Source organism: Parasteatoda tepidariorum, chromosome 8 (genome assembly GCF_982258835.1).
Source record: "Parasteatoda tepidariorum strain Cologne lab strain chromosome 8, Ptep-v5.0, whole genome shotgun sequence".
In the NCBI taxonomy this organism is placed as follows: domain Eukaryota; kingdom Metazoa; phylum Arthropoda; class Arachnida; order Araneae; family Theridiidae; genus Parasteatoda; species Parasteatoda tepidariorum.
In genome coordinates, this window is record NC_141762.1 from 51,324,916 (window position 1) to 51,347,117 (window position 22,202).

The 22,202-nt window shown below is 27.9% G+C and overlaps 1 protein-coding gene across 1 annotated transcript; it reads right to left on the reverse strand.

The window, feature by feature from the left end:
• Positions 1-1,205: 1,205 nt before the first annotated feature.
• Positions 1,206-20,722, reverse strand: Dnaaf5 (Dynein axonemal assembly factor 5). The gene is made up of 10 exons (XM_016061956.4): positions 19,842-20,722; positions 16,616-16,826; positions 16,089-16,207; positions 14,548-14,780; positions 12,417-12,626; positions 8,245-8,388; positions 4,916-5,078; positions 4,537-4,826; positions 2,171-2,519; positions 1,206-1,376 (listed from the first exon to the last, which is right to left on the reverse strand). Exons 1-10 carry the CDS (start codon positions 20,482-20,484, stop codon positions 1,246-1,248), a joined length of 2,493 nt encoding a protein of 830 aa, XP_015917442.1. The 5' UTR covers positions 20,485-20,722; the 3' UTR covers positions 1,206-1,245.
• Positions 20,723-22,202: the final 1,480 nt, after the last annotated feature.

The following is a 22,202-nucleotide window of genomic DNA, read 5'->3' on the forward strand; positions in this document are numbered from 1 at the left end:
AATTTGCAAGAATGTATTAAAGACTTTTGCTCAACTTTTTTGTATGTAATCACGATTATTTGCTTAAAAATTATAAAATAATTACAGTCAAACCCCGCTATAGTGAACCTTCAAGGGACCGAAATTTCGGTTCACTATAACCGGGAGTTCACTATATCCGTTACGCAGGCAGTTTCACTAATGGTTCCCAATCTCCTCCCTTTTATTACATTATATTCATATAAATGACTGAAAAATATTATGTAGTAGCGAAAAATATGTTATTTTTCATCACTCTTCGTCTTGCGTACAAATAAAAATTAGTAATCTTTAGCTGATGAACAATCCTCAACATCAGATATGGAAATACTTCCTGACTCTCAGATAATTTTTCCTGAATTTCTGTTATTCCGCTTTTTAAACCTGTCTAACCTGCCATTCGATCACATAAAAGTAGTTTCTATTGATGGCTTTAAAAATCGGTATATGTATTTATTTTGAAATACAAATTTCAAAATTATTACAAAGAAAATGGGGGGGGGGGAATAAGTCGAAGACAGAAAAAAGTTCATTATATCCAGCTTCCTCACTTTTTTGGTTCACTATATCCACTAAAAAGTAACATTATACGTGTATAGCAAGGCACGGGACCGAGCATTTCGTTCACTATATCCGGGAGTTCACTATAAGCCGAGTTCACTATAGCGGGGTTTGACTGTATATAAAAATATTTAAAAATGTGTGAAATTATAATAACTGTAGTAATAACAGGAAAAAAAATGTTGGCAAACCAACTCATCTTTTTTTTACATGGTATTTTTTTGGGGTAGGTAGGTGGGTAGACAGCCCTGCCCCTATGTACTTAAAATCATGATATTCATTTACAATTTGATGGTGAATCAAAAATTATTTCACATTAACGCTTATGGAATTATGTTCCACTGTGTTTATGTAACGTGTAATTTTGATTGTAAGAATAATTCTATAATAATATTACAAGCCTACATAAAACATAGTTCCTTAAAAAACTTTTTTTTCTTCTTATAACTGAGTCTTTAAAACATTTTTTTTATTTCATTAATTTTTTTATTTCATTGACTTTTTTTTCTTCACAAAATATTATAAAGCTTATGTTTAAAAAGATTAATAACCTTTGCAAAAAGTACTACATTTTTAAATGTCTGTGATGATGAGTGTGAATTGTACAAAATCAATATTTTTGCATGAAACTTAAAATGAATTATTTATTTACAAATGAAAATGAACTTAAACTTTAATATTTTTGATATGTGCTATCAAATTATCACAAAGATCATTTGCAGACATTACATATCTTTTTGATTCAACTTCATCCAAAAGCACATCAGGAGCAGCAAATCCTATGTCTTTCAGCAGATCTAAAGGAGAATGACGAATTACAAATAATTCAATATTTATCAAAAAAAATATTTTTTAATATTTATAAACACTGATATAAAATAGGGCAATTCTCAAATCTTTTATAGTAGGTGGTTTCAGTTGAGTTTTGCTTAGGAACAAAAAAATAATGCGATATTGAATTCTTTCTGAATTCAAAATACAAATGTCTGTCGACAATAAACTATTAAAACGAACAAATATTAATACTCTATTATTTTGGGACAATTTTAAAAGTACTATTTCTGTTTTTTTCCCCCTAATATTAAAATAATACAATAGTTTTTTTGGGATAAAGAAGAATAAAATATAATTGCAAAACCAACATATTTATTTTTGGAACTGAATGTAACTGAGTTGTGTGTAAGCCTCAGTTAACCATACGTGAGTACGAGTATATGTAACCGAGGCTTGCATGAACTCGGATACAAAAATTATTACTGATTAAGAGCAAAATTACCTTAAATAGGATTAAAATCTGTAGAGAAATATAAAAATATATTAAAAAGAAATGTTAAAATTGGGAAACAATTAGTATAGTTTCCCTTATAGCTCTACAAATTTTGATAATGAAAATTGAAATCCTCCTCTTCCCCCCTCCCAAAAAAGGGTACTGAATATAACAATAGATTTTCAGAGCATACAATTATTGTGAACAAATTTAAAATATTGTTCAAATTTCATCCATTGAAAAAAAAAACATTTCTTAGATGTTCTAAAAATTAGAAAAGCCAAAGTTGTTATTATTTTTGTACACTAGAAATAATATACTTACTCAAAACACTTTGCCTAATTTTCTCATTTTTGTCATCCATGTGGATTAAAACATTCTCGTATATGCTTTTTACATGAGCCTTGTACATGTTCCAGTCATAGTCACTAGGGAATGACTTAACATATGCTTTCAGAACCCTGACAGTCATTATACGAACATCATCAGATTCATCATCCATGCAACGTAAGAGCTGGAAACAGGTATTGTGTATTTTTTGATCATCAATGCAATCATTCACAAGAGGCAAAATCGATTCAAGAATTTTGCAAGATAGAAGTCGAGTAGTAGTTTCATCATCATCAGCTAATGTAGCAAGAATGGGAAGTATTTCATCTCCCAAATGTTTAACCTGAAATTAATATTTTTATATAATGATGGTCAAAGTTGGCCACACAAACATTCAAAGCTTTAATTTAAAAATACTCTTTGGGGTCAAATTTGTTTTAAAAAGAAATTGTTCGTAAAATGCTAAAAACTTTGTTGTTATGATTAAAACAAAACTTTGTTGTGATTAAAATTCTAATCTAGTAAGAAATTTTCTGTAATTTCAAAACAACTATTTTATTAAAGCTGTCAGAAAAACTTTCTGATTTTTGAAAACTTTCTTTAACTTAAAAGAGGTAAAACCTTCTTCCATAAGTTTAAATTATACAAATATTATATGCAGATAAGATTGAAGTTCCTCAACTGACTTTGTCATGGATCTTGTTACACAACCAGTTTAGCACAAACATAAGATGGTGCCACACAAATCATTGAATAAATTTTACATTCTGTTGCCCAGGCATCATCATATATGTTTCTACCAAATTTTTGACTATCTTATTTTTTGTGTAGTATTAAGTTAGTTTAGTACTAGTAAGAAACTTTTTAAGAGTTGCAAAAAATACAATTTTATTTTCATCATAAGTTGACGAAGTTGACTTCATGCACTTAAAAAAATTTAGCTTATTATATTTTCAAGTTAATTTCTGTAGATAACATCTGCCAACACAGATTTAATGAGCTCTCTGATTTAACATGAAAGCTGTAATGAGACTTATGATATTATTATAGATGAGTTCAACTGTAATTTATTTAAGTCATAAATAAAAACAATCCAAAGGTTGTACAAAAATAGTTAATTCAACTTAGCAAATCATATTTTCAATGTGTCTAAATAAATTAAAGAGCATATTAACTCTTACTATGACTTTTATTTATGAGAAAATTAACTACAATATTTAATAGAAACAATTTAAAGTTTAAAATGAAAATTTAAAGTAAAAGAAGAAAGCTCTTAAAGTTTTATACAGACTATGCTATAGTTTTGTAGAAAAACAAGCATATTTCAAAAATGAAACATTCTCTTCCACAAACAAATATTTTCAAAAAAAAAATTTTGCAATATAATTTATGATTAAACAAAATTTAAAATTCATGTAGCATTTTTGAGACTTTTTAAAGATCTAAATTTTATTTTAAGGTTACCCAAATATTTTTATTACCCAAAAATAACCATTTCTTAATAAATGAATGAATGAAAATATGTAAAATAGCAATTTCTAAGAAACCTGTATAAACTAAATTAACAGCTAATTTTTCTTCCTTTTAAACATAATATGTATAAAAAATTTTGATACTTCTGATAAAAGTAGATAATTGCAAATTCATTTTTATTATTATACGAAGTGTTAATGTATAACTTTCTATTTTATATCTTCGTTATAACTCTTCTTTCCTATTCAAAAAGTAAAATAGAAAAGAAATTAGAGTTTGTTTCATCGAACTTCTTATTATATATGAATACTTATTTATATTAGTTTAGTTTATATTAAGTCTTTTTTACTTTAAAAAAAAAACAATCACCGTAGCTCCTATTTTTAGGCATAATTTTGATTGTTTTGTGAAATGAAATATGTTACAACTGACGAGAATTGTTTATGATAAAGAAAATTTAATGCTCCTGGTGTATTTTCTTAAAAAAAATAATAAACAGATAATTAGAAAACAAAAGAAAAAATATTTTTAATTTTCAACTCACTGAAAAAAGAATTGTTAAAAAAAAATTTTAATTTATATATTTTAAAAAAAAAAGAGATTGGTTAATTGAAATGTTTAGAAAATGAGCATCATTCTTACAGAGCAAGAAACTGAAAAATACATCACTTGATATCTTAATTTTTAGTTATCCTCTGTATTGACACACTATTGCCACTTTTCTGACAAGATCATAATCATAAAACATAAAATCTCTTGAAACTGAGATGCGAGGAAAACAAACCAACTGAATATAAATCCTCTGTATATTGAGTAAACTAATAACAAAAAAGGTAATTTAAGTGACAAGACTAACAGAAATTATAAAAAAAAGAAAAAAAACTTACTAAAGCTGGATTAGAACTTTTCCCAACAATCTCAAATAAACTAGCCGCTGCTAATGTTCTCAGCTTGGAAGCAGTTTTTCCAGCCATCCAGGTCAAGTTGGGAAAAATACCTGAACGGATGAGTGTCAGGATATCTTCTGACATACCCTCACATTCTGTTGGTGATAAACAGTTCAATGTTGGTGAGATTAAGGATAAAATAATGCTTCGAACTCTGGCATCTTTGCTTGGGTGAAGATTGTTCAGAAAAACAGGAATAACAGTTTTTATTGCTTCTGGATAAAGATGGTCTAAAATTAAAAAAGATGGATGTAAAACTTTTTCATAACTATTATTTAGATATTTGAAGATATATTTCAAAGACATATTTTGAATTTACCTGAGAGCAATAAATAATTAAAAATTGGCATTTCTGGGCTTTGAAGATTCCACAACTCATAGTTGGAAGTCAATGATTTCAGGAAAGGAAGCAAATGTTTTTCAAATAAAGAAGGCACAGTATATGACTGAACAACAGCCAGCTTTACTAAAAGCTCTTCTGCCTGAACAAGAGATAATAAAAAATACATAAGAATATAGAACCATTGCAATCATGCATAGAATGCAAAAAAAAAATAGGTTTATTTTTCACTGACATATAAATATTATTCAGATATGGAAATAAGTAAACGTCTTGACATGATATCCTACAATTAATTAGTATTATTGCTAAGTGCTGTTAAATGCATTTTAATTCCTACATATAGTTTAAATGATTCACCATCTTTTCCTGACATAGTGTTTTCAAACTAGAAGAGTCATTAAATTAAACCTTATATTTTAAAGGTTGATGAAACTATTAAGCAAAAAATATGTCTCATAAAAAGTATATTAATTTTTTCTGACACTCAAACTGTTTGAGCATTAATCATCACATATTTAACAAAGATAAATGATTATTAAAGAAATTTCTAATTTTTCTCAAAAACAATTTTCTTATTAGCTGAAAAAATTAACTGTTTTGCTTGAACACATTGAAAATTTAAATTATTTTTCTTTCGTAAAAAGATTTCGAAAAACAAAATATGAAATATTTGCTTTTTAATTTAGACCAGTGGTTCCCAACCTTTTGTGGACCATCGCCCCTTTCTCTTTTTGCTCATAAACCATTCATTGCTGCTAGTGAGCAACCAAACGCTAAGTTATATTTGATTTTAATTTAAATTGTAATGCAAATAAGGAGGCAATTTTATCCTGCCATTTTTATTAATTAAAAAAAATTTATGCATCTTTTTTTTTTCAAAAAGAAATGATATTTAAAACGGAATAATCAAAACAAAAGCACGTTTTTTAAAATTTGTATTTTAATGTAATCAAGAAAAAGTTAAAACGGTAGCAACTAAAATTTGCGAAAAAAATGAAGAGTGAGAAAGTACATTTTTACCACTTCAATGACTGCCCCGTGCTGATTTTTGAGAATCTCAATATCTGCCATTGAACACTTTCTAAGAGTTGGAAATTGCATTAGCTCTTTGCAAACAATGTTTGACTTGTAGATATCAAACTTGGCGATGAATGAAGATATGATTCCCTTAGCATTGATAATGTTCACTTTATTTCCTTGAAGTTTCACGTTGATTTCGTACATTTTTTCACAAATATTCGTGAGGTACGCAGTTTCCAACTTGCATTGCTTCAAACTCTCACTTAAAGCAGAATCAGTGGCGTCAAAAAACTCAGTAACCGAGTTAAACAATTTGAAAAAACGACGCAAACAGTTTCCTTTTGAAAGCCATCTCACATCTGTATGTAGGAGCGAGCGTTCGAAATCTTCATGCAGGGCACCACTCAACTTTTTTGCAGCCAAATGCTGACGTTGAAAGACACGATGAATGGTGATGACCTCCGGTACTTTTTTTTTTAAGGTGAGCTAGAAGCCCAGTATGACGACCAGACATGACAGGAGCACCATCCGTTGCACAAGCACTTACATTTGTAAAGGGAATTTCTTTTTCCACAAAATAGTCTTTGACCAATTTAAAAATCTACGATCATTTTGTATCAGTGATCAAAGTTCTTGTAAACAACATTTCCTCGTTCATCCAATCTCCTTACTCTCATTTATGAATCTCACGTAAGCTAATACAATAGCTTTGTTATCTATCACAGTTGAGACACCAATCTGCAACGCAAATTTACCTTCTCTCATAAATTTGATGAGTTTTGATTCAACGTCTGCGGCCATCTCATCAATAAGCCTGGAAACAGTATTATTGCTCAGAGGTTTTATCCTATTACTCGATCCCTCACACAACATGATTTCAACATTTTTTTAGTAACAGGTAAAATAAAAGTTACCCAATTGTGTGAGGTTCAGAGTTACATAAATGTTTCGTCTATCAATCAGTTTCTCCTATTACATGCCTTCTAAAATCAGGGGGATGGGAATGAGACGAGAGAGGAACATTTGAGGAGAAGAAGGTATATAAAAGACCATGACTTTCAACAAAAGAGAATTCTTGAAGGTCAGATTTCCGCCAGCGATACCAAAACGAATGACGAAAACGATCCCGAACTTGAAATGTTTTAATTTTTAACTATCGTAATTCTTTATCTACACCAGAACCATAAGCTTCATATATGTTTTCAATTTCGATCTCAAATAGCTTTTGTCTTATTAGCAATTTTTAGCAATTATTAGTAATTTTTATCTTTTGAATACGCGTCGCCCCCCGATCACCCCCCTAAGAATTATCGCCCCCTTGAGGAGCTCTATCGCCCCGTTTGGGGCGATCGCCCCCAGGTTGGGAACCACTGATTTAGACTCATTAAAATCAATTCTAAAAAATACCTCTGAGTACAGCAAGTTATGGATAATTAAGAAAATACATTATAAACATTGTATTAAATAAGTGCTAATTTTTTTAATTTTTGTATTTGAAAACATGATGAAATAAAGATTAAACTATCTACAATAACAGAAGAAAATGTATTAGATTAATTTCAAAATTCTTTTTAAAAAATCCTTTTTTATAGGCTTCTACTGTGTTGTTCTCACTTAAACATAATCCAATACATATATTTTTGATTAATTTTAATATTTCAATGAAAACTGAATGCTTGATAGCAAATCAAGGATAATAAATTTGCTTTATATGAGATATTTTTCTAGATCACTTAATTGAAATTTTTACAGCAAAAAAAAAAATGTTCCTCCAGGTCTAGAAGATAATATATTAAGATATTTTTTTAAATATACACTTGTTAAAAGCTTTGTTACCTTAGGCTTATGCCTGTAAAATGTTGTAGATAAAAGTTATAATGGAAAGAAACTAAAATATGAATTCACATTTCCTGAAGATGAACAATGATGTACTTCTAAAATGTGATTATGATATTTAAGAATTAAATTATACATCCACTGGTAAGAAGCTTTATTTGAGTATGCTTGCACACAGCAAACTATAGTTAATAAAAGAAATAATATGATAGAATATTAATATGTAGGAGCAAAAAAAAAAAATAATAATAATAATAAAGTATAAAAATTAACTATATTGAAAACATAAAATGGTTCAATGTATCTCTTAAGCCATGTAAATAGCATCCCAAAATAATCAAATTAATAATTGAATTTAAATAACTCCTTTTGTTTGATAACAAGCAACAAATATTTCTTACATAAATATATAATACTAAGCAGTAACAGCAAAGCACTGAAAAGCCAACCTTTTGAATAATAGTGTCAATTTTTGACAAACCAGCTACGGATAACAATATGGTAAAAATAAATTCACTGCAGTTGTGGTCAATTTTATTTCCAGAAGACAGTAATGCTTCAACGCATAACAATAAATGTGTTTGTTCATCTGCCTAAAATTAGAACAAATGAATACAAAAATAAATATTAATATAAAATAATTCATTTTTTCAATGTTTGAAAATAAATTTTCAAATTTTGAAGTCTACTTATTTACATTTACAGGATTTCCAGTTCTATTTACATAAAGTTTCAGGTTGGAAAAAAAAAGAACAAACTTTTAACATAATTTATATTTCATAAAAATGAAAATTACATTTAATACAATAAATAAATAAACAGAATCATCATAACATTATGTAAAATGGATTTTCAAAAAGTTCAATAACATGAAATTTTACAAACTAGTTTAAATCTAAGCGGAGCTCTAGTTTAGTCTCTTTTTTTATCATCCTAGAATGCATTTTCTTTTCATTAACTAAAATAAATGCTGTCAAACTTAAATTATTAATTTCTTGATATTGTAAGGTTCAAAAATTAAAATCACACATTTCTACATTTTTATGATTGAGTAATGTAAGTATTTTCATTTTTTGTTTCCTAATGCACTGTCCCAAAAGAAAAACAATGGCTGATATTAGGGACCTGCCACAGGGAATGGTAGAAGAGTGGAGAGGGGGGAAATGGAGATTACATTTAAATATTGCTATCAAGACAAAAGAGGTAATGTAATAAATATAATTTATTTTCTTAATCGAATGGAACCTAACAAAAGTCAATGAAGAACGAAGTTTGTTTTATACTCATGCTTTAAACCTCTGACATTACTATAAAGATAAGCAAAATAATGTATTCTGTGCATTTTTTACCTTGAATCGTATGAAAATAAAACCAAGCTGACCAACTAATGGGTTAAAAGTTAAGAAGATTTTATACTACATGAAACTAGTAATTCTTCACTGGGGGAATTAGTATATAAAAGAAGTAATGCCTCACTTGTCCAAATATCAATGCCAATAAGGTAAGTAAGTAAAAATCAAAAATCATTCTTTCTACACATGAAACCATTAAATTTTAAACGAATGATTTTATCAGCAAAGCTTTGATTTAATTCAATTGAGTGCAAAAAATACATAGGAGGATCCAATAAACTGCTTATCTTAGCTACATCAGCAGTGTAAATAGGAATAAATACAAAACTGTACTTTATATGCAAAAAAAAATTTTTTTTAACTATCAGTCCTATTGAATTGGTTTTAATCTCCCTAAATATTTAGCATATATAAATACATACTCAAAAGAGGAAAGAATATGTCTTTTTTCTAGATAGCAATGTTCGATGTATGCGTTGATTAACAAAATTTTTATTGTTTTTTCATAAAACATTCATAACTTCTTCACTATAGACACTGGCTCAATCTTATTCTTTTCATCATGAAAAATGCGTAAGAAACAATACCTCACTTGTCTAGATTAGCAATGTTTAAATATATCTGCTTATTTTACTCCATATCTTAGCTTTGTATTTGCAGGTCCTAAGGTGTCTACTACCTTTTTTCTTATTCTACAAAGCAAAAGGAAAGGAATGAGACCTCTCACAACAGTTTATCACAAAATTGGAATAGTGGTTGTTAGAAAAGATACTAATATGTCATTTTCAAACAATGTGCTTACTTACGTTCAGTCTGCATGTAAAGTCAAAATTAATTTCAATAACTTGATCATATCAAATTATAGAGAATAATTATTTTAAAGTACTGTAACACAACCTTTAACTACTTAAGAGCATAGAAGTAATAAAATGAGAAAGTTCGTAGAGGCCTAAAATAAAAATTAACTACCAAAAGCCCCTTTAACTGAAAATAAAAGAATTTTTTAAGGATGTAATAATGATCTAATCTGATAACATTTTGTTAGTTTCACTGATCTTTCAAATTTCAAAATCGAATTTTAAACCATGAATATCATTCCTAACCTTTTATTTAGCTTTACTGATAAAAACGTATAGAAAAAATATTGCTCTTTTTTTACTTATTTAAAGCATATACCGTATATTCCGGCGCATAATACCATATACTCCGGCGTATAACGCGCACCTGTAATTTCTACTACTTTTTTTAAATTTTGTGGGTAAAAAATGTCTGGCAAATCTCTTCTGGTTGCATAAGAAAACCAGAAAGCCTTTTAGTGTGGGACATGATTAGGTCCCACCTTACAGATAATGCAAACAAATTGTTGAAAGAATGTAACACCGATATGGCAGTTATTTCGGGCGAATTGACACCATTAGGTCAGCCATTGGACATCTGCTTAAACAAACCATTTAAAGTCAATTTAAAAAAAACAGTGGAACACTTGGAAGTTGGAGGGCAAAAAAACCTTTACGAAAGGAGGACATATGCGTCATGCAAGTTTGGAAGCAGTGTGCGAATGGATATTAAAAGTATGAGATGAAATTAAGCCTGAGATGGTTAGAAAATCATTCAAAAAATGCAGCATTTCAAATAATCTGGACGGATTAGAAGATGACTGTTTATTTATGGATGAGGGTAACTCACATGATGAAGACAAAACAGATTGTAATGACGTGCCTGAAGAAATAACGGAAGACGAATATAATGAACTATTTATGTAATAACGAAAATCAATAAAGTATATAGGTAAAGGTATGTTATTTCTTTAAAATAAAAGTATTTTTCTCTATTTAATTTTTTTTTAATCCATAATTTTTTATATTCGGCATATACCGTGCACCCGTAAATTCCAATGCTATTTTTTGCATTAAAAGTGCGCGTTATATGCCGGAATATATGGTAATTTTTTTCTTAACTTTATATTATATATATAATTTTTTTCTTAATTTTATATATATATATATATATATAGGATAAGTTTAAAAATATCATAAGAGTATGAGTTACTAGTATAAAAAGATTCTTCTCCCAAGTTTTTTTTTCCAGCAAAATACAGATTAAGAAAATTAAATACAAATTTTACTTAATTATATAAGTACATTGATAGCTTTGAAATGCTTTTCTATAATTTTTGAGCAAGAAAATATTTAATAAATATATTGCATAATCACTATAATATTAAACCTACCCAATAGAACTTTATTAAAAAAATAGTAATACAGTGCACTCCCGATTATCCGGGTTAATCACCGGGACAGGTCGCACGGACAATCGAAAAACACGGATAATCCGAAAACTCCTTTAATTAAAGAAAAAATCAATATCAGTACAAAAAATATAAAAATTACTGACATTTGCATGCTGTATAACATCAAACTAGGAATTTTACTTATAAAAAAATGTGTAATGCGTCTCCGTTATATATCGATACACATGTTTTACGAACCGCAGTAATGTCACCGTAATCAAATCCTCCCATCTAATAAAGTTTCCACAGAGCAGCAGAATGAGAAATTGTATTTCCTTCATTTACTGCTTCAGTTACTATCATCACTATTTGATTTAACAACATAATGATGTCTTCATCTGTCAAATACTGGAAGTCAGGCTCACATGCATCACTTTGAAACCAATCTTCACAATTTTCTTCGTTAAGAATTTCGAAACCTAAGATTTCTTTTGCTTGTTCGAGAATAGTGTTATCATATTTTTCTTGAACATCTGAAGAAGATTGTTCATCAAGCGATATGATCTTTCTCCAAGACCTTCTATTTCTCCAAGATCGTGATAAAGTAGACGATTTTACCTTGACCATGCTGCTAATATTCCATACACTTCAATCCAATAACGAATATTGCTTCCAAACATTTGGTAATGTTACAACTTCGTGAATAAAATTTTTTTTAATCTTCAAAATGCTTATCCTTATATTTTTCGTGTGACTCCGGAATCAGCACGGATAATCCGCAATCCGGATAATCCGAGCACGGATAATCGAGAGTGTACTGTATGCTCAATTTTTTAAACTCTACTCAAAACCAATTATTTTTTATTTGTATAATGAATTTCAAAGATCACAGAAAAAATATAGTCTGAATAATAAACAAAGTATTATAATACACAGTTGTAAAAAAAAAAAATTCAACAGCATTGACAATTCAAAATGTAAATAATCTGAATTATCAAGTCAATTGATGAGAAATAAATGCAATTGTGCTTAAAATTACCTTTCTCAACCTTGAAATGGAAGAACTAGCAAGAAATTTTAAGATTTCTTGAAAGCATTCAACAGAATATTCACTACTGCATCCTTGAATAGAGGCAGCAAATATTCTTAAATTGGAAGATGAGGGGGTCTTATGGATCAATGTCATAATTGTGTCACAAAGCAAGTTAGGATCCACAAAATAACCTAGCAGTTCTGCAGCTTTTATGGCCTGAAATTGAATAAATATATTAATAGAGAGTAACACAATACATAAAATACTTTAATGCAGTGTAGAAACAAACAAAATAAAAATCTAATCATCAATTAAATTTATAAAAATGTATATACTAGCAATAATAAAAGAAAAATGCTGCCATAATGCTAGAAAGCATCAATATTTATCTAACCTAACATAATTACAGCATACATTTATATTAACTAATTTTCAATAATATTATTTCTAATATACTAAAATAAAAATAAATAAAAATAGATAAATAAAACCAATAAGCTTTCCAATGAAAAATCACGAATTTAATTGACATTAATAATAAAAATTTAGGAAAAAATAACTTTTTTAGAGAAAGTTTTGGTCAAAAAACAAAACTACAATATTAAAAACTAAAAATAGCTAGTCAGTAATAAAAGAAAATAAATTACTTAAAACATTATTATGAAGAAAAATTCAACTAAGTTTTATTCCTTTTTCAGTAGTTTATATCAATGTATTAATTGTTTGTTTAAAAGTACATAAAATATTTATGTAGTACTTTGTACGAAGCACAAACTATAATCTGTAATTACTATAATCGAAAACTCTCTGTAAAGTTGAATGTAGAATTAGATGCTAAATAATTACAGGGTTCATAATAATTTTTAAAAAAAGATAATGCACTTTTATTTGTTATTTATTCTGATTTTCTACTTAAAGGGGAAAAAACCGAAAAAGAAATACTGCTAGCATATTGACTGCTATTGAACATGACTTAAGAATAAACATTTTTGATACTTCTACATTTTGGAGGGGGCATAAGAAATCGGCAACTATAATTGGCTTGAGTTAATAACTTGTGTAAAGTATATCTGCTAACAAATGCAGAAAAAAACTGCATTTTTTTTCAATATTGAAAGATATAATAGGTTCCAAGCCTCCTCAGTAAAATAATAATTTATGATTAAGATCGAGATTTTAGAATATTTTTATGTGTGCTCCCCTTTTATAAAATATCACTTAACTTTTCTAAATGATCTTTACCTCTTCTTTCATTTCAGCATGCTAGTTTTTTATTTTTTGTCATCTAAATTTAAACATCTGTATGATTAAATGAATTTGCTTAATAGCAGTCAACACACCAACATTAAAGACAAGTATAATTATCCTTATCTATAATCTATACCTGCATTTGCAGAATGCTACATTTTTTGTTTATTTTCTTTCAAAATTAAATAGAGTATACCAATAACATCCAATTTTTTACTGTACAATTTCAAACTTTTCATTTCAATTTACAATTTCAGGCTTTACATAACAATTTACAATTTCAAACTTTACATGTGAACTTAAAATTTTATTTGCAAACACAATTCACAAATCATTTAAATATTTTTATAAACAAAAATATAAACTTAACTCTCTGGTGCTTTAGAAATAAGAACATTTATGAGGTTCTCTCCATATGGGTCATTCTACAAAAAGTCTGCTACTTGAGAACGTTGATAACTTTACCCAAAATGTTTCTTAAATTATTTAAATTTACTTTAGAAAAAGAATGCAATTGCATGCAAAAATTTTTTTACAAATTTGCCCAACAGCAAAAAAGTTAGATAGTAATAAGGAATACAGTGATCTAACTCTAGACTTACCAGGGACTGCCGCTTTAGCCCCTTCACATTCTATAAATAAAGGTGCTCAGCTTGTTCAAAGTATGCAATTTTTCAATAAATATTGTTTTGTGTACTTATATTTACATTTAAAAGACAGTTAGTGAAATTTTTTTCCTCAGAAATCTTAAAAACATTTCTGTGTTTTATAGGAGCTTTGTTATTTCTTTGGCAAAAACTGCTACCAAACAATCCTTTACTCATCTCCTGTAGAGGTAATAATATACGTCCTTAAGTAGTATGTCTATGAAGCAGTCAATGAATCTTACCATTTCAACACATTCCTTTGACTCGTCTTTAGCACTAAAAGCAATACCATCAACAGCTGCTGTTAACTGTGAAGTAATTTTCTCTTCTGAATGAAGAATGATAGAATATAAAACTTTAGAGCATTTTATTCTGGTATCTGCCAGCCAATCAGATAGCTCAGTTAGCAAAGGTGGGAAAATTTTATATGAGTTTCTTTGTACTAAAATGCGACATCCAACAGGAGGACGATCTTCTGCAAAAATAAAGGAATATTTTATCTTATTCAGATAAAATTACAAGTAGACAACAATTATTTATTAGTGTGTAATGATACAGCTATAACCAAATCTTTTAATGAATTTTTAAATGTCCATAAAAAGCATTTTTTATAGCAATAAAAACTATATTCAAATCAAATAACTGTAAGCAATATTTATTGATTACTAAAAAATTTTTTACAATACCAATATTTTTTTACTTAGCAACTTATTGATAATCTAGAGTTGTAATATTCAATTTAAGAAAATGCCCACAAAAAATTACTAAATACAGGGTATCTGCTACATTTTAGATTTTCAAATTCATGACTAATTCCATGAATTTTTCATGACTTAACGAAGTTACTATTTTCTCAACAAAAACACAATAATAATTTTAAAAAAGCATTATAATGACATTAATTGAAATGATAGATATAAACAAAACTGTTACACACTGCATCTTTATGTTTATAGATTTTAAAAAATAGAGTAAAGAGAGATGTTGAAGCAATAAAATAGCTGAAAAAAATTACAAAAACAAATAATTATTTATTTTTTCTGCAGAATTATATTCTAAAGACACTTTTTTTGTTCATTTGAAAGAAAAGAAATACTCCTGATTTTTCTGTTCTCATTTCCGAATAAATAAATTTTCGCAATGACTGGCTTACTTCATCTAGAATTTCAAAATTGATAAAATAAAAAAATACAGAAATAATTATAATAATTCTGAAATCACAGAAGTTTAAAAGATAGTTTGCTCTAGAAAGATTTTCCTTTCATATTTTGAAAGAACACCATAATTTTTAAAGATTATGATAAAAACAATTTATATCTTAATAAAATAAGACTGTAAGTGGGGATTTTGTTACAAATTCAGATAGTCGGAACACCAAAAAATTGGAGGGGGAAATTCATTTAAAAAAAAAAAAAAATTCATAGATCTAAATCCATGACTTTCCATGATTTTTTAAAAAAATAGTTAAAATCATGACATTTCATGACAAATTTTGTGTAATACCAAAATTCATGACTTTCCATGATTTTTCATGACTTTCCAGGTGCGCGGATACATACATAGCATATTATTTAGAGCAGAAAAACAGTAATACATACTACAATATCAAAATTTATACTTAATCTCTGGAAAAAGTAAGCTTTTAAGAGACAAAAATGTCTTCATGATTGGACAAAAAAGAATAAATCCTTTAAAAAAGTTTCTCGTTTTTTCAAAAAATATTTGAAACAATTAGGCTATATTATAGGTATTGTATTAAAAAGAAAATTTGATTTAAAAATACCTGCATTAGGATAATTTTTTGGTGTTTCTTGTGGAAAATCAATAAGATCTTTATAATCTTTGTCATTTTCTTTCAGATATTGATTGCCAGATTTATGCCACAATTCTTTTCCTTTAGACCTATGTGACAAGAGTCAGAAAATAAAAATTTATAAAATAGTTTTCTTAAATAAAAATAATTTGAAATACACCAAAACATGCGCAATTGCATCTCACAGGCATGCAACAAAAACAAAACAAAACAAAAATAAACTCAATTTTATGAGAAAAAATATATATAAATAAAATGCCATAACAGGAGATGAAGCTTCCCCCCCCCCCTATTAGCAGAATCAGATAAAAAGCAGAACAGTTGGCATTCAGAGATTCCTTAAATTAAAAGGTAAAAATGGTACTTAAACAAATTTTAAACAATTCTGAAAATAAATATTTTTTACATTGGGTATACATATATTAATTACTACATTAACACCAATTTATGAGGTGTAATGTTAATCCGAAAACAAAAAAGAAGAAAAGATGTTTTACCTAACTTCAAGAACTTCATCATATAAAGTTGAGAGTATTATTGGTATTAAACGAGGAAAATATGAATATCTATCTTTTAATTCTAACATCATGGAGCCAACAACCTCAGTAGCAGCTAACCGAACAGCTGGAGAGTGATCAAATAGTCTTTGTGCTAAATAAGAAATAGCTTTTTCAAATTCCTCACAGTTTAAATAATCCACGATTTTTCCTAAAATATACATAAAAATATTATTAGTCACGAAGAAAACAAACTCTGAAATGCTCAAATAAACATATTTATTCATTTACATTTCAACAATGAAAACTTTTTATCACTTCCACTTTACACTTAAATAATTTAAATTTAGTTCTTTGACAGTATAAAACTTATTATAATTTAGTTCTATGACAATCTCTTTATAAAGTAATTTTTATGAACTGTATTAATATAAAAGTGTAAGAGTTCAATTTTGGAATTTTATCTGCTTTTATTTAAAATTCTATATATTTTCTTTATCCCCGTGGCAGAATCGAGGCAACATTGTCGCAGAACGTTACCAAGTTCTTGCAGAAATTTTTTCTTTTGGAAAGTAACAAATTTTGGTTATTTTTTCTGCAGAAATTTTCAAAAGATTTATCTTTTCTTCAGAATTATATTCAAAAGATACCTTTTTTGGGCATCGTAGTGGGAAAAAAATGATTGTGATTTTTCTATTTTCATTTGATAAAAAAGTAAAAAATTTGCTTTTCTTTTCTGCAGAAATTTTCGCTCTAATATTTTTCATGCAGTCATTATTAATTTCCACATACTTTTTAAAATCCAATATTTTTTTATGATATTATTTATTACAACAACCGAATCTCAAAATGAAAACACTCATTTAGTAACCCTTTTCATCATCCGATTCGTATGATTTCGTTGCCTATCTGTTTTTACATTAGTTACTGCTACGGATTTCATGATTTTTTTTTAATGTGATGATGATTTACAAAATACAAGAAAGGAAATAATCAGTGTGTTTCCCTCCTACAAAATGCCAGAATATTGCCCATAATATCAGAATAAAAAAAATATGTATTTTTTTAAAAAGTTTTTTTTTATTTGATCCGAAAAGTTTTTTTTTTTTTTTTTTGTTGACGTTGAAGTTTTTGTTACTTTGAATTAGTAACATATATATTTGTTATCCTTAAAATATCTTGCAGAAAGATATTAGTATTAGAAAAGTATGTCGCAGAAAGTTCGAAAAAATTCTGCCATACGATTCTTTATTTACAGTTAAATACTCTTAAACATATTGAATTTAAAAAATAAGACTTAATTACCATACAGAATTACCATCTCATTTCATTTGTTTCATTAAGTAATGATTATTTAAAAAAATATGTACACAATCATAAAATAAAATTATAAATGCTTGATAAGATTTCCTTCTAAATTTATGCTTTTAACAATACCTTTATTAAAATCTTAATCAACATTGATGTTCTTCAATGCATAAAGATAATAAAAATATAAAACTAATTCAACACTGAAGATTTCCAAATTCATACCTTAAAAAAAAAAATCTTTAAATTTTGGCAACAATCGGATACTTGCCTGGTTGTCATCACTTGGATCTAAAACCATTACAGAGCAGATCCTACTTGAAAAGTACAACTCATAACGATCCTGGGCAAACCCGTACAAACCATACATCTAAATATATAAGTCGACTCTTTTATTTCCCAAAATTTGATAAAAATCAGGGGGTCCCTCATACACCAGTAATAAAGTTCGGTTACTAGTAATAAAGTTTTTACTCTTTCACAACAAATGTATATTTTATTTAACACATTCACATTGTTATTCATCAAACATAAGAGCTTAGGTGCAATCTGAAAAATATGGTCCGAGTAGTTTAATAAAAGCCAAAAGTTTAGAGGCCTTAACATAAGTTTTATATCTCACAATTTTTGTTATCTTGAATTCTGATAACATTAAAGAACAGTTGAAGCAAAAAACAAAACAAAAAAAAAAAACATTTTTCTTTTTAACTGAAGAATAGCAACATTTTGTAAATTGAGATACATTTTCAACACTTTAAATATTTAGTATGAACCCTAATTTTCTTTTTAACTGAAGAATAGCAACATTTTGTAAATTGAGATACATTTTTAACACTTTAAATATTTAGCATGAACCCTAATTTTCATTATGGATTTATTTGGATACATTCTTTTTAAACATTTTAGTGCTACTTTTTATTAACAAAAATAATACAAAACAGAGGTCTGTCTAGGTCTTTCTCAGAGATACCTATTTTGTGAAAATTTAGACATAACTTATGAAAATTAAAAATTATATTAAAAAATCAACACAAAAATATGGTAAAAATATGGATTTGTCGTTTTTTACGGATTACAAAAATAAAATTGTAAGAAAAAGTATTTCGTAAAACTACCGTTTTTCCTAAAGTTGAATTTGTGAAGGTACCACTAAACGGTAGTAGATTTGGCCTGGACAGACCTTGCAAAAGTAAGTTCCTTTTTTTAAAAAACAAGAATTAGTCGTAGGAATAGTAAGAACTAGTAAGAATAGAGTAAGAATTAGTAGTAGGAGTTTGCTATAGCAACAATAGAACAATATAGTTAATATTATCCAAAAGAATATATGTTTGATACAAAAATTTAAAATAATGCAATGAAATGAGAGAAAAATTTTTACCCTATGATTTGAATGAAAGTTAAAAATAAATTTAGCTTATCAGTAGGAATTTAAAAGTTTGTTCTGCTCCTTAAATCATGACACTACTATTCTTCTTGCCCGCTCACCATTGGCGACCAAATATCGAGGGCTGACCAAGTAGTCTTTTAAAACATTGTATTTCAAATCAATGTATCGTATTCTTTTATAGTAGTGAGTTATCAGTTGAAAAATATTAAAAATTGAGAATAATAATTTCAAATTATGAAAGGGAGATTAATTAAATATGCAAAGATATGCATCATTCTAAGACTGTAATTTATGTCAACAGAAGTATTAACATCTCTGTACGTTTTTGAAGCATTGTGTTGGCCTATCAAAGAAAGAATTCTTGAATTTGGAATAGAGGAGATGAAGAAACTTTTCATGAGTTTTAACACAAATTTCTTCAATAAACAAGCGGGTGTTAAAGTCTTCAATTTACAATTTTTAAAAGAAATAAATAACGTCATATTAATATCAAATTTTGTAAAACAGAAGAAAAAAATTATTTATTCTTACCAAGAGCTTTAATACACAGTACGCGTGTTTTCATATGCTGGTGAGTTATAGTCCCAAGAAGTGGTGTTAAAAATGTACCGCCAATCATATGAAATTGGGATTCTTTAAATGCTAGCAAAGATAAGCACTCGCAACCTTTTCTTTTCATTTCAGGGCACTCGTCTACGATACAAGCTGAAATAATTGAAGCAATATCATTTAAATTCAACAAAAGACTACAATTGGTCCTTTCAATAACTTCATTGATTAGTTCTATCTCTAAAATTCTAATTTCTTCCGATTGTTCACGCTCATCAGTTTTTCCAAGACGATTAGCTAATGCTTTGAAGAGAGAAGACAGAGATTCGGAACAAATGGAGAAGCGACTAAAAATAATTTTTAGGATAGCAACAGATAATTCACGACATTTTTCACTTCCATCAGATAAAGAAGAAGTCAATGACTGAGAGAGAGAATCTAGCAATGAATTTAAATTGCTTTCCTGAAATGAATCAGGTTTCAAAATTAGAATATAGTTGTGGATTTCTTTTAATGCGTTTCGACGAGAGAGAGCATCTCCCTTTTTCAGGGTAAAATAATTTTCACAACAGTCGGTCAAACATTTTACAAGGTTTTCATCAGTATTTACTGTTTGTTCTGCCATATTGAAATGTACAAATAGACAGTTTTTAAATGCTAAAATTAAAAAAAGTAAATTTAAAAACCATAACTCTTATTTTCGTTACCATCGCAACCCATTCTTAAAAAGAGTAAACAACAATGAAAGTTTAGTTGAGTTTTAGCTTCTTAAAATATGAGCAATATGAAAAAATGTCGATTTTGCATATTTGCATGTTTTGCTGTGAATTGACTTTCCACATTGAAAGAAAATTTTCAAAATCAGAAGGTTTTTTTGCGGATTTAAGGTATGATCTAATTCTTGGAATTAAAATGTTCATGTTAATTAACTGCCCGCACTGTCTTGGCTGACCGCCCTCTTATAACCCTAAACTTTGGCGATCTGGTGAAATGGGTGATTGCCAAACGAAATCTATCGCCAACTGCTTGGATGCCCGCATTTTGAACGTGATTGAAAATGGCGAAAATGTTTGAGCTGGAAAGATGTAACGAATACGCTAGGAAATACATATTTTTTACTACAATATTTTTATTCATGCAAAGTGATTTCTAGATACTGGACATTAGTATTGCAGCGCTTGCTGAATTAATATAAAATAGCTCTTGGTGTCGACATTTTTACTGGCTAGCATTGCATATTGCAGGTATCATTTTCATCACTTTTCTTAGCATTATTGTCGGATCTGTGTTTTTATTTAAAGCAAGAATTTTTGTTGTTAATTATAAAGATTATTTTTGTGTGTGTGTGTGTATTGAATATTATTTGAAAGGAAATATGAATGACAAATAAGTTATAACTGTAATAAAACAAGGTTGGATGGAAACCACTTTTTTGTTTCTTATGAGTAAAAGGTTAAATTAATAATATTTTGCACCGTGATTTTAAGGTACGCATTAAAATTATCAACTTTTCTTGTATGAATATGCTTTAGTGGTATTAAAATAAAAATATTGATTCACATTTTTTTCATTGTTGGTTTTAAAAATTAGTTTACATGTGTTAAAGTTCTCTGTTTACATATTTTATTATTTGTTTGATGCTTCTATGATTACATTACTACTATAAATGATTTTTTTAAAATTTAGAATAATATTGAGAAGCACAAGTTGTATTGTAACACAAATTGTGCTTCGTGATTTGTATATTCAGTTGCAATGCTTCTAGTTTAGTTCTAGGTTGTTATCATCATCAGTTACATATGGAAATAAGGCTTCTGCATTTACTGAATTTCTCACAGTTCTGACCTGAGTATTGTCACGACTACCAGGTCAGTCTTGTTGAAAATCCAGTTTTGATCCTTCAGTACCTACAGAAATAGAAATCTAGGTGAACCAAATGAATGTTATGAAGAAAACTGATTGGATTAGTATACATTTTAATTTGTTTTAATGATGTAGTTAATAGTACTAGGGTAAATTAGAGTTAATATATTATATATAGTATACATTTCTTATTATTTGTGAGATTCTGCTTATTAAACATTACTATAAGTGACATTTTGAAAATTGATATTATAGTTTGGAATAATACGAAAGGAGTAGAATAAAATTTTGATGGTTGATAGGAAGCACAAATATGTAACACTTGTAATGTAATGATGTGTTGTTTTGTTATAGGTTGACTTTCTTATCAACTCATAAAACGCATTATTTTAAAGCTCCTTCAACAACCTCAGTGTGCCTGTATGTCTGAAGTGGGAGTTATGTGTAATTTGTTAAATTACTTCTGTGTATTGAATTTTC

Coding starts and splice junctions, on each gene's coding strand:
- Dnaaf5 (XM_016061956.4), bottom strand. CDS start 20,484: ATGGCAGAACAAACAGTAAATACTGATGAAAACCTTGTAAAATGTTTG. Junction 14,781..16,088: donor AAAAAATTATCCTAATGCAG/GTATTTTTAAAT, acceptor TTATTTTTGCAG/AAGATCGTCCTCCTGTTGGA. Junction 1,377..2,170: donor AATTAGGCAAAGTGTTTTGA/GTAAGTATATTA, acceptor ATTCTCCTTTAG/ATCTGCTGAAAGACATAGGA.